Source organism: Pyrgilauda ruficollis, unplaced genomic scaffold, assembly GCF_017590135.1.
Source record: "Pyrgilauda ruficollis isolate IOZ18807 unplaced genomic scaffold, ASM1759013v1 scaffold15, whole genome shotgun sequence".
Taxonomy (NCBI): domain Eukaryota; kingdom Metazoa; phylum Chordata; class Aves; order Passeriformes; family Passeridae; genus Pyrgilauda; species Pyrgilauda ruficollis.
Window position 1 is genome coordinate 14,416,005 of NW_024513654.1, and position 12,550 is coordinate 14,428,554.

Genomic DNA, 12,550 nt, shown 5'->3' on the forward strand with positions numbered 1-12,550 from the left:
CTGCTATGTCCACACTAGGCTGTAAATGACAATAGATTTGGTGTCTACAGAAGTAGTTCCAGTTGTGCTGTTCTAGAGAATGCAGCAGAAAAACACTTTCTATACACAGAAGGTGTGTTTTATATCAGTCTAATCAGGTAAATAGAAGAATTCTGGCTGCTCTTGATTTAGTTTGTTTTCAAAGACTGTTTTGGAATCATACTACATACATCATGTATACCTAAATAGCTAATTTTTGAGGGCGAGTTTCTTCCTCCTTCACGACACATGATCTCTGCTGAAATCTTGTGCACTGTTTTCTGAGACATTCGGGAATTTTTGTTTTTTCAAGGCTTTTTAGTGGTAAGTCAAAATGCAAAGCAGAGATTGTCAGGTACATTTTGAGCCCTTAGTTTTAAGATCATTTAGTAATAGAGTTTAGGGGTTTTTGGTGTTTTTGTTTGTTTGTTTTTGGGGTTTTTTTTTTTGTTGTTGTTGTTGTATTTGGGGTTTTTGGGGTTTTTTTTTGTTTTGTTTTGTATTTTTTTCTTCATGGATTTACTGCTCTACTTTTTGCATTCTGCAGACATCAATGTGGTAAAAACCCCAACCATATCTTTTCCCTTAACACTGAACACCTTCCTGGAATTAATGCAGAATGAATGTGTGACCAGCCAGACTTGAACCTATGTAATTCTAACATTTTCCAAGGAAACAAAGGAATTCATTACAAAACATTATGAAGTAAATCTAAAATAGCCTTTTTCTCTAATATATCACTTTGTGTTGTTGTATATGGTTGTTTATTGTTCTACATATCTATATTGTAAGTTGCCTTTTGCATTTTAATTTTTACTACCATGCTGTTTCTAGGTGGCCCAAAACTTTGGCTGGGATAACTGCTTACCAGCCCTGTCTCCAGTATTCTTTTAACTCTGTCACATTTCACAATGGTGCAGAAGAGGCAAAGGCGTGGCGTAAATGTAACCGAACTGGGCGCTGGGATGAAGAAAACTACTCTGAATGTCCTTACTCACAAGAAATAACCCAAGTGCTTCATGCTTTTAGTCAGGTAATATTTTGGAATCCGAGGCTCCCCTTCTCTAGTACTCACCTTGTTGAATAGCTTGCAAGAAATGTCAGTTCAGCCACAAGTTTGGGATAGATGGACTTTTAACAAAATGCTTTACTTGAAAGACAACCATTTGTTTCTTTGGTAATTGGAAGCTGTAGTAGGAACAAGTGCACCGCATTACTTTTATCTTAATACTTTTTTCCATTAGGTGCTTAGAGTCTAGATGATTATTGGTAATGCTGGCAGGGTGATCAGTGCTTGACTTTCCTTCCCCTCATATGGTTTTCCAGAGAGATGTTAATTTCTTGTGGAGTCCCATATCAGAGTTTCATCAGCTGAAGTGCCTTTCCTCTTTAGAATGCCTTTTTGATGTCTTCAAAAAAAGCAGTATTTAAATTGTTTCTTATGGATAAGTAAAAGAATGAGATGAAAAAGTAGATGGATAGAAATTAATGAGAAAAAAAGAATGTAACAGGAAACACTGTGGAGGATGGCCCAGATGTGTAACTGCCATACTGATTTTACAACTTTCAGTTTCCTTGACCATTTCTTCCCTGGTAGTATCAGTAGTGCTGAGTAAGACCACAAAAAGTTTGTTTTCAAATGGGTTCATAAATAAGAGTAATTAATGTATTAAGAGAGCCGCTGCAATTACAGGGTAATAAAATAATTAGGGAGATGTTTAACATACAGTCTATTCTCCTGTAAGCAAGGAGGTGAGGTTGGGTTTCTCAGGGCCTTAGACACTCAGGACTTGATAACCTCTGAGGATGGAGGCTGCACAATTTCTTGGGTTAACCCATTCAAATGCCTGACTACTCTTACAACAGGAAAGATTTTCTTCACAGCCAGTCTGAACTTCTCTTGTTCTCCCACCATGTGCCACTGAGTATAGGAACCCTTGCTGACACTGTTGTTTTCATGAAGGTCTAGAGATAGAGGCAAGGCAAGGTAAGTAGCTTGGTATATTTTATGAGGCCAGATAGCTACAGTCTAGAAAAAGTAAACAAAAGTCTTCAAAATTTGTTGTTCTGTTGTGGTGATGTCTTCAGATACAGCAATGAAATCTAAGACCTAAGGCTGAAAATACACTCATATGTTTGAATGTTCCCCTGAAATGCATATCCATGGCATACTGATGCACATAAATCCATGTGAAATTATGGCAGGCATTATACCAATGGATGTGATCTTCAGTTTTTAAAGAGAATGAAGCTAGCTGATTTATTAAGCCTAACAATTCTAATGTATTTTCAGATGCACATCAATTTGACAACGGTGCTGGAGTTTTCCCGCCAGCTGACAGCCTACACAAGAGGTGCTTCCCTCTTTGCGGATAAAATGGATGTAATATATTTGGCTTATATAATGGAAAAGTTAATTGTCTTCGTGGATGAAGTTGAAGATGTAAGATATCTTCTCTATGCTGAAAAAAAGTATCACTTAGAAGTGAAGTCTTCTCATATGGCCCTGCTCTTAATGTATGCAGGCACACAGTGAAGAGTAGATCCTAAAACTGATTGCTGATTGCAAATGTTCTGCATAAACTGTGATGTGTCCCTTTGTGCCAAAAAGGAAACTAAGTCTTCTTCACTGATGACAAGGGCATTGCTGCTTAGGAATAAAACCTGTTTTTAATGAGCCACTTAATTAAATTTCTTTTAAAGTTTATTTGCTGTCATGTCTAATCTGATAGAATGGACTCTGGCTGGCCACTGGAGCTACAAATGCTTCTTTTGTTTTCACCATTTTATTAGAAGGTTTTTACTGAATTTTGCAAGGAGGCGTCCTTTCTTGTAAAGAAATGATAATATGTCTTTATGTGCAACTTCATACAGAAACTTTCAGCATTATGTATGCCATTTTTGCAGGAAAATCTAATCAGAATTATGCAAACCCTATGGGAAAAATAGGTTTTTACAGAGAACATAAATGTTCATCATATTTTTTTACTGTTAATTTTCAGAGTAAAGATTGCATAAAGATTTTATAAACTGTAATTTTTGACCACATGATGCTTTCTTTTGGTTTGGCAATGTTCATTCCATTCTGGCTCTGGGAATTGTAACAGTTAACATTTTAGTGCCAATTTGAGAAAGTCTCCAACTTCAATTTCACCATAATACACTAGATCTAAAGTATATTATTAAGCACTCTCCAAGAATCGTGTTTCAAAGCTGCAACTTTATTTCAGCTCAGAATCCTGATAAGATCTTACTGCTTTCTGACAAAACAAAAATTTGGCATTCAAAAGAAACAGCTGGATTTGCCATAAAGCCTCTTTGATTTCTAGCAGCTGATGTACTTTCCATTAAAGTTGAGCACCATCTCTAATCTTTTAATTTACTTCTTCCACCTTTCAAATAGGTTTTCATTTCTGCTCTTTTTTGTATCAAAACATCTCTATCTCCATCACTTACATCTACATCTCTGATTTAGTAATCCTTTATTTTCTTAATTTCTAACATTTCTCCTAATTTTTCTCTCTTTTCTTTTACCTCTCTCTCAAGTTTGCTAGACAAAGTCCTCATCCATTGAGCTCTCAACTAGCACCCATTTCTTAGCTCTCACTCACAAGGTACAAAAGCACCTATGAAATTTAAGTGTCAATAGCTTCACTGCACTTGTAATTATAAATAGGACAACTTTATTTCTTGCAAGGCAGTTAGTTGGGAATTGACTAGCAGCTGAAACTAGAATTATGTAAATCCATTAGAAATCAATTTAAATGCAGTTTTTCAGAATATTTTCAGAAACATTATTGCTAAACTAGTACAGTTTCTGTACCTCTTTTCTGGGATGTGCATCCCATTCCTCATGGGATTGTTCATTTTTATACAAGGTGAAGGTGCTTTGTCCCATCTGGTGTTTTGCTTCTCAAACAAGAGAGGTTCAACAGCTGCACAAGGGACATATTTGCAACACGCTACAATTTTTGTCAGGAGCTTGCATGATAGCCCAAATTTTTGTATTTTCAATGACATGACTTTACTCTTCATTAATGCATTTAATTATAGTATAACTTACTTCCTTTTCTTATTTCTCTCCTTTTGTATATTTATAGACTATTGTTCTGCCCTCAGTAAGTTACTGCCTAGCTGATTGGTGTTTGCTTTTATAGTTTCTCATAAATCAATCCAGACTCTTAATGTGATTCATTATTATTCATTTTATCAATAACTCTGTCACATTGTCAAACGCCATCTAGAATTATCTAGTAATTATGTTCTCAAAAATAGATTAAATATTTCAGGAACAGTCACATAAAATTTCACATGTAGTCTCATTATTTGTTTCCTTTGCAGTGCATGGGAAATTTATCTTGTTTTTATTGAAAATGCAGAACTAACTTCATAACCTCAGCCATCTTTTAAATCTTTTTCACCATTGCTGATTTTCTATTTTCCTTTCCACTGAATCATCTGTGTATTTGTCTTATTTTTCTGTTTCTATTTGTGTGACTTTTTGCCTTGAACTTTTCTTTAGCAATATTTCTCAGTTGTTTTTTTCTTCTATATACTGTTTTATTCAGGTTTACCTGTGACAAATGGGTAGATCTTTTCCATATTTTTGCCTTCAAAAATATTGGTAACATGGTCATGTTAATTTTGAAATTTTACTCAAATTAAGTTTTTGAATTTTAAAAAGCAAACATTTTTATTCCAGCTTGAAATAATTACAGAAAATATTCACAGTCATATTTATTTTTTCTAAATGTAACTACTAATAAAATTTCAAAGACACAGTTACCAAAATCTGTAAAATGTCACCTGGCAAAACAAAGATCTGTTGTTTTGAATTAGGCACAAGTGTGAATTAAAACTACCAAAGGTATGGCTCATGAGATGATCTAAGTTTATATCAGCACCTGAGCTGTATCTCAAATTTACTCCCCTATGTCTGTAACAAAGATGTCTTTTGAATATATTTTTCCTCTCTTTTTTTTCTTTTCCTTCCCCACAAGCCTCCCCCTCAAGGTCCTTTGATTGAACATGAAAAAGTTCTTTAGAAGGCCATGACCAATTTTAATTAGTTTAAGAAAGAGGGTGATAATTCTGGAATTCTGTTTATTGAAATGAGATGACTCAATTTGTCTGGTTTATCTAGAAGATAAGCTTTAAAGTTGAGAATTTAAAAGCTTTTCCTTAATGTGAGTTGCACTTTTCCTTTCTTGTGTTTTCTTTTTCAGTCCATTTAAATTTTTTATAAAATCTAAACTGTCTTTCAATGATGGTTATCAAGAGAAATAAGGTGCCTGCCTTCATTTGTACTCTTCTCTGTTCTTTTCTTACTTCTTGAGTTTTACAGACAATACCTTTTTGGTTTTTGGGTTTTTTTCCTCTTCCAGATTGGGGATGCTCTTATTGAGATTGCCAGCAATATAATGTTGGTGGATGACCACGTGTTGTGGATGGCTCAAAAAGAAGACAAAGCCTGCACCAGGATTGTACGATGTGTGGAACAGATTGCAAGTCAAATACTGACCAGTAAGATTCAAGTTATATCAAAGGTATTTCAAAAAATTAAAAATAGTTTTGTAAGAATTTTTCTCTTGAAGTCTATTTGCAAGACCAAAATATTTTTTAAATATCACCAATGGTATTAAAAAGTGGTTTTCTTTGATCAGTTTTATTTATTGTGACAATATAGTGTTGACAACAGTATCTTTCTAATGTTCTTTGTATCCATTCAGTTTCTATTCTTAAAGCCACTATAGCATATAGTTTTATTTTGAAAGGTCCAAGTTGAGTGAGTGACTGGCAGCAACATGTCAGAGCATAAAAGACAACAAGATCCTTTGTAGTTGGAAGATTTTAATACAACTTACCCAGAATTTCTGGACAACTATTGATTAAAATATTCAGAAGATTATCAACAAAGGTCTATCATGTCCTAAAAATTACCAATTCAGGGATAGTTTTAATTTTTTTAGAAGCAAACTGTACCTGTTAGAAATAATTTTTTTACTCCTTGTCCTCAATCTACACAAGTCTGTCACTTGGATACTGAGAGGTTCTCATTTGGAGACTAAGACATTGTCTTCTTGTCAACTTCAACATCTAAATATCAGAAATACATCTAAATCAGAAACTTGAAAGTTATCCTTTTAGAAGTTTAGATAAACACCTTAAAGCCTTATCATCCCTCGAGTTAGTTTGCTTGTTTGCTTTTAAACAACCTTTATTCTTTTCTCAATTGTCCACTGCATTTACACAAAAACACTACTTAAATGTGAGTTCAGGTACAGAGTCAATCACAGGAAAAATGTATAAAAATAAAAGGAACAAAAAAAAAAAAAAAAAAGCAATTATACAAGTGAATTATAGAGGAAGCCAAATAGCATAATAGCCTTAGTTTGTACTTTTAGAAAAGCAGTCTTTCAAACAGAGACAAAAATATATTGGACTCTTTCTTAAAGGAAGGTTTTTATTTTATTCTCATTTACATAAAAGAATCAAATTTGCCAAAAGTATTTCTATTAAATGTGTAGTGACAATAATGTAACTTCTAGAAATATTTTGCAATGTAACAGCTAGGGGGTCTCTGTCTGTTGTTTTATACTTGCCTTTCTTTTAAATGTCAAGTGACAAAGGTTGAGTTTTTTCCCTGTCACTGCTTCAGGAAGATGTTGACATTACTAAAAAGAGTAATTCTATGTACCCAGACTTCTGTATGTGTCACTGACTGTTTTGCCCTGCTTTATCTTTTAGCTTCTCATGGTTTTCTGTAGGAGAAGTAGTTTACTGTTGAGTGCAATTTGTAAATAAACAAAAGCTGTGGAGTATTTCTGGTGTCATCTTATGCAATACCAAACATGTCTGTTCCTTTGGGAGGCCAGCCAGGAAACTGTCTCACAGAAATTGCATCTGCTTTCTTTATTTTAGAAAACAGCAAATAAAACACCCACAGCTTAGGTAGCCAATAGTTTCTAGTACAATTCCAAAGGAAAAAAAAAAGAGAAACTCTATAAAATATGTTAGCTATAAAACATTGAATCATAGAATCATTTAGGTGGTCAAAGACCTTTAAGATGATTGAGTCCAGCCATTAATTCAGTTCTGCCAGGTCCACAGATCAGGAAACAATCTGTGCCTGGGAGCAGAAACCATGTAGTCCTATCAGTGTGGCACCAGTCTAAGGTAGTCCCCCTGTTATAACACAAGATGTTTGTCCCATGCACAGGCCTGTGATGAAATTAAAATGCTACTTTAAGGGTAGAGGTGCATCTCTGCACTCTGCTGCAGTCTCCATCTCCATACACTTCACTTTGCTGAAGGGTAGGTCACAGATGTACCTGTAACATGGTGCTGCCTTGAACCATTTAGTCATGCTCAATGCTCTCATGGAGCAAGTTGTGTGAAAAGACTCAGCCACCAAATAGCTAAAAAGGTTCCTGTTTCATTTCTTAGGTACAAAGCACATCCTTATTCATTTTTTAAGTAGTTCTTAAGCCTGGTATTGCTAGTTTACTTTATTACTCTATTGCTTTAATTCCAGATTCCATTGAATTGAATAATGATGGAATTGCGAAACTGATATAATAATTAGTGCAACTGTAGAAACAGATCTATATGTATGTATATACATACATCTCAGAAGTACAGATGGAAGCAAACCCGCTATGGTGCTGTAGAATCCTGTATCATATTTTTAAATAAGTTCTATTTTCTTTCTCACCCCAAGACAATATATAAATATACACATATATCCATGTGTATTTGTGCATACATGCACAATCCTTTATTGAGTGTATGCAGTAAACACGCTTTGCACACACAATTGCAAGCGTGGTTAATGGGTTTGTGGCAATTATTTTCAATATTTTCACAGGTATCTCGTAATATTGCTCTGGAAGCCTTCATGATCAAGCCATCCAGTTTCACAGGAATGACTTGCACTGCCTACCAGAAAACATCTGCAAACTCAGACATGTCAGTGACTCCTGATTTGGGAAGATGGGAAGCAAATCACAATCCTGATCTATATTTGAATTTTAAGTGCAACACTGGCAATCTGGATGGTTCTTTGGTGAATTCTTCTACCAGGGTAAGTCAGTATGATTATCAATATAAGTTATCTATTTTATTTATTTAGTGTTTTCAGCAGCACCTTTAGGCAGAATACTGATTTGTAAAATGAATATTTTATGTGTTGTTAGCACTGTAAACTTGTTAATAATTTCAGCGTGTAAGTGGGCTTAAACTGGTGTATTGGGTGTAGCATATTTTGTTGTGCTAATGAATATTCCATTAATAGAATCAGGCAGAATGCAGGATGTGAATAGAGATGAGTGAATGTCTTGTTCTTTCTATCTCTGAGTCCAGTTGTGCAGACTTCTCTATGTGTAAACAATTTCTTCAAATTAATTTGGAAATACTTGTTTTAGTGAGGCACTCTCACAGGGTTTTACATTGCATAGATGCTTTTTTTTTAGGGAAATTACATTAACTTTCATAAATAATACTGCACTGGACTTCATGCTGAGGGAGAGTGTTTTGCTGGATTTTTGAGTAGTAGCTTCAGAAAATAGTAAATAATAGAATTTTAATAGAATTAATCTTTTAATAGAATACACTGTTGTTATCAAATAATGAAGTGTAACAATTAAATTTTGATCTAGCAGGAAATGGAATTTTATATTTGGCTGAGCATGTTATTGAATTTAAGTATTAGTGTTGAATTTTAGTTATCCTTCAACTGAATCTCAGTTTAATAGGCTTATTTCTTGAATTATTTACTATGACAAAATTATGCTTCTCTGAACAATTTTACTGGTTTATTGAACTTGAAAATATTTTGATTGAAGTTTGGTGCATTTTAATCTGTATGGACTGTGCAGTCAGTTATATGGTACTTTGTGCTCCCATGATCTTCTGCTAAAAGGAGTCATCTTAATAATGGAAGAATAGGTTAAATTTGTTTCCTTTAATGGAGTTAATTTTTTTTCCTATGAACACTTTTAACATGTCTGTCTATAGGAAAAAGAAAGGCATCTCTGAAAAGCAATGAGTTTGCCATCCATAAGGTGAAAACCAAATGTCAGAGATCTAAAAGAAACAAGATTTCTTCAAGAAGAAATCCTGGAACACTATGAATTGCATAGGAGAGTATTATTGATATAGAAATATATATGGGATTACAGGAAATGGAAAGTTTTCTTTATTAGCTCCACCAATATATTTTGTACTTCTTTAGAAACTGAATACCAACATTTTTAGTAAATTAGTCTCTTTATAGTTGAATGGTCAAGCACTAGTGTGCCTCTCCTTATACAAAAATCCTACCATAATTACAAATTTCTCATCTCTTCTATCAGCATGCATTTGTCAAATATTTAGAGTAAGTTGGACCAGTTATTTGGAGTCCCTTCCTAAAATGTTGCCAGAATGTCACCATAATGATCTCGGTAAAATCTTTCCTTGTATACTGTGAACCTACCTGACTTTATACAATACAGAGAAGAGAAATTCTACTCGTGGTACAAAGAAGCCAGGAGAAAGTGAGCTCATTCCTGTGCAAAGCCATTTTATGTATGTAATATATATTCTGATGGAAGTGTCTTTATTAGGTGGATCTCCAGATATCACCTGTATGTGAATTTGGAAAGATTGTAAGAGCACAATACAGGAGATTATAGACTCAGCTAAATGTTTGTTACATGGCTTTAGGTTTTAACATGAAGATGTACTCAGCTTTAATGTGCTAGGGGAATAAGCAGAATGGATATATTCCTTTAACTTTGTCCTGAAAAGCAAGAAGTTTTAATTTGCTGCTCTCTGAAAGTTTTAGGCTAACCACTCCCTTAATTCATTCTGAAATTGGTTACATTTCTTCATTGTTGAAGGATATATAGAATATGATATGTAGATATGTAGAATTGTAACCGATAACAGAAAATGGGATTCTTTATCATCATCCACTAGCAAAATTATTTCTATATTTGCTCATTGGAGGTAAACCTACTTGATTGTGCTGTGCAAAGTTTAGGAAAATAGAGAATTTGTTATAAGGTCAGAATTGCTTCTTTTATTATATCTGACCTTTAGAACTTCATCTTAGGTGCTGAGATTACTCTTACAGTCTTCCTCTATTTAGCATAGGATTAATGAAGAAGAAGAAGAAGCATTTAATTAAAATCACCGAGTAGATGTAGTAATCACAAATTTAATTAACTTCTAATAAAAATGTGAAAATTTGCTTAAGAAGTTTACTAAAAGATAATATTCATATGTTTTTGTGCTAGAAAGTGTAGCCCTCTTCAAATTTATCATGTTGTTAATCATCTGCTCACTAAGCAAAACAATTGTTTATGTTTTCTGTTGTTAGGAAATTTCACTAATCAATTAAAAAAGTGAATCCTCACAAAGCAAAGTGCGGGCAGTAGAGGGGAGAAGGCTGATATAGGTGAGCTCAAGCTTTCTTGTGAATACCATCAAAGCTTTTGTAGCTATTCATAGTGATATTCCCTGACAGTGATAGGAAATGGATACATATTTAGGCAGTGGTTTTCTGTACATAAATTAGCCTGATCTGCTTATTATGGTATAGAACGCCCCCAAAAGGTTAAGAAATATCAAAATGTAAATAAATAAAAAACAATTTTAAAAGAAAAGACTTTGAAAATTAAATTTAATTTAAAAGAAACTGAAAGAGGTTCACCATTCAGAGACGTTCAGGAGATAGCTGCTAAAATATATCTGTATCCACTTATGGTTCAAATATTTTATAGACCATCTTGCAGTATTTTCAGATACCATAAATTAAAATATTATTGCAGTTTGATACACAAATTTTTATCTTTAAATCTAATTGACTCTGTAGCCACCTGCAAGTTTGGAAAGGATCATTTATCACTGCTGAAGATCAGAAGTTTTGTGTGGTAGGACTTAGACCCAAATGCCTTCTCTTAGATCCCATTTTTGCTCTTAGTAGGGGGCTTTTGCTGCACGACTGGACTTTACTGAGTGGGGAAAAGAAGCTCAAATATATATTCTGAATTTTTGTTATAGTATTTTGACCCACTGGTTGTTTCCCTCTCTGTTTGAGAAGCTTTAACGGGATGCTCCCACCCTGGGTCTCCGGACTGAGATCCTATCACAGGAATGCTCCTGAGGCACAGTTCTGTCCCATGAGCTGTCTGTGGTCTGAGGATATCACAATAATGAAGTGATGGTCACACACCAACCAGGCTGCTGTAGCATTTGAACTCAGACAATGTGAGAGCAGTTGATGAAATTTTAGTGCCATTCAGTACAAATCCAGTGTCTGCTTCTTGTTTGATACCAGACTGAAGCATACTTGGAACTTGCAAAATACTTCCAGTGTGCAAAGATAATCACTTGTACAGTTAACCCACCCTCTGACTCAGGAAAATTCCTTCAGCACAGAATGAACCTTTAAACTTCCTGTGCCATGGCAACGAAATGTGCAGTTTATGGTGGACTGTGAGTTTGGTATTTGTGCTTCAACTTTGAAGAAAGTATTTTCTTAACATAATTTATACTTTCAGCTTCATTGAAAATGCTTGTCAAATGAGAAGTCTATTCCTATCTTAATTATTCTCCTGACACACAAATGAATTGGAATTGAGGTTTTAAAATTTCAATAATGTGTATTTCACATGTAATCCCTGAGTTGTTCATGATATTCTCCATGCATTCTATTCAACTTTTCAATTCTGTTTATTTCTTCTATGCCCTGAGCCAGACTGACCTTTGGATTTGTCAGGTTGTATTACAGGTAGTGTCCATTGAAGAAATGGTAAAAGTTAAATTGGTACCAGACATGCTAACCACAAAAACAAATTCTAAAGTGCACTGACAAAATCCTATGATTACTTGCATGTACCATGTTTAGACATTACACAATTTTAGAAATACTCTTGTCTCAGATGCATACTGGAAAATATACAATCTATGTAAGAAAAGGTCTTGCATAAAATAAATTTTGATTGTCAGACCATAGATGTAATGTATATATAATGGTAAATTCACAGGTAAAAGTTACCAGGAATGGCGAAAAGATCTTAAAGATTTCCACCAAGTGATAAGAGTAGAGTAAAACGCAGAATTAAAAATCCAAAGAGGAATTGTGAATGGGAAAATTATTGTTGCTGATATCATGAGGTTGCTCATCCATTTTAGGATACCTTTTTCCAGTTTCAGAATGCATGTGTACAGAAGTGTTTCAGTGCATAAAGATCAGCTCAGGAAATTCAGAATTCATATAGTGTATAGAATTTGTGAAAAATATAATACTAAATGAATCTGCTTCCTGTAATTTGCACAGAAAATAGCTATTATTGATTTTTCTGGTTCAGTCTATCAGACTAAATGTTCCCCATTCCAGATCCTATTTCATTCCATGCTACATTAAAACAAATACTTTTCAGTCTTCTGTTGAGAACATTCACATTGAAAAATTCAATAACCACATACATCATATTAAGGAAATACCATCTGGCATAGTCAACAAAATACTTTTATCCTACAGTAT

General features: G+C 34.1%; 1 protein-coding gene across 1 annotated transcript in view; it reads left to right on the top strand.

Annotated features, from left to right (window-relative positions):
* Positions 1-12,550, top strand: part of LOC121350220 (adhesion G protein-coupled receptor A3-like) — a 256,338-nt gene that overhangs the window by 136,935 nt on the left and 106,853 nt on the right. The window contains exons 9-12 of the mRNA XM_041461380.1: positions 853-1,051; positions 2,312-2,461; positions 5,403-5,564; positions 7,886-8,101. Coding sequence (XP_041317314.1) covers positions 853-1,051; positions 2,312-2,461; positions 5,403-5,564; positions 7,886-8,101 — 727 coding nt within the window. The remainder of the gene's footprint in view (positions 1-852; positions 1,052-2,311; positions 2,462-5,402; positions 5,565-7,885; positions 8,102-12,550) is intronic.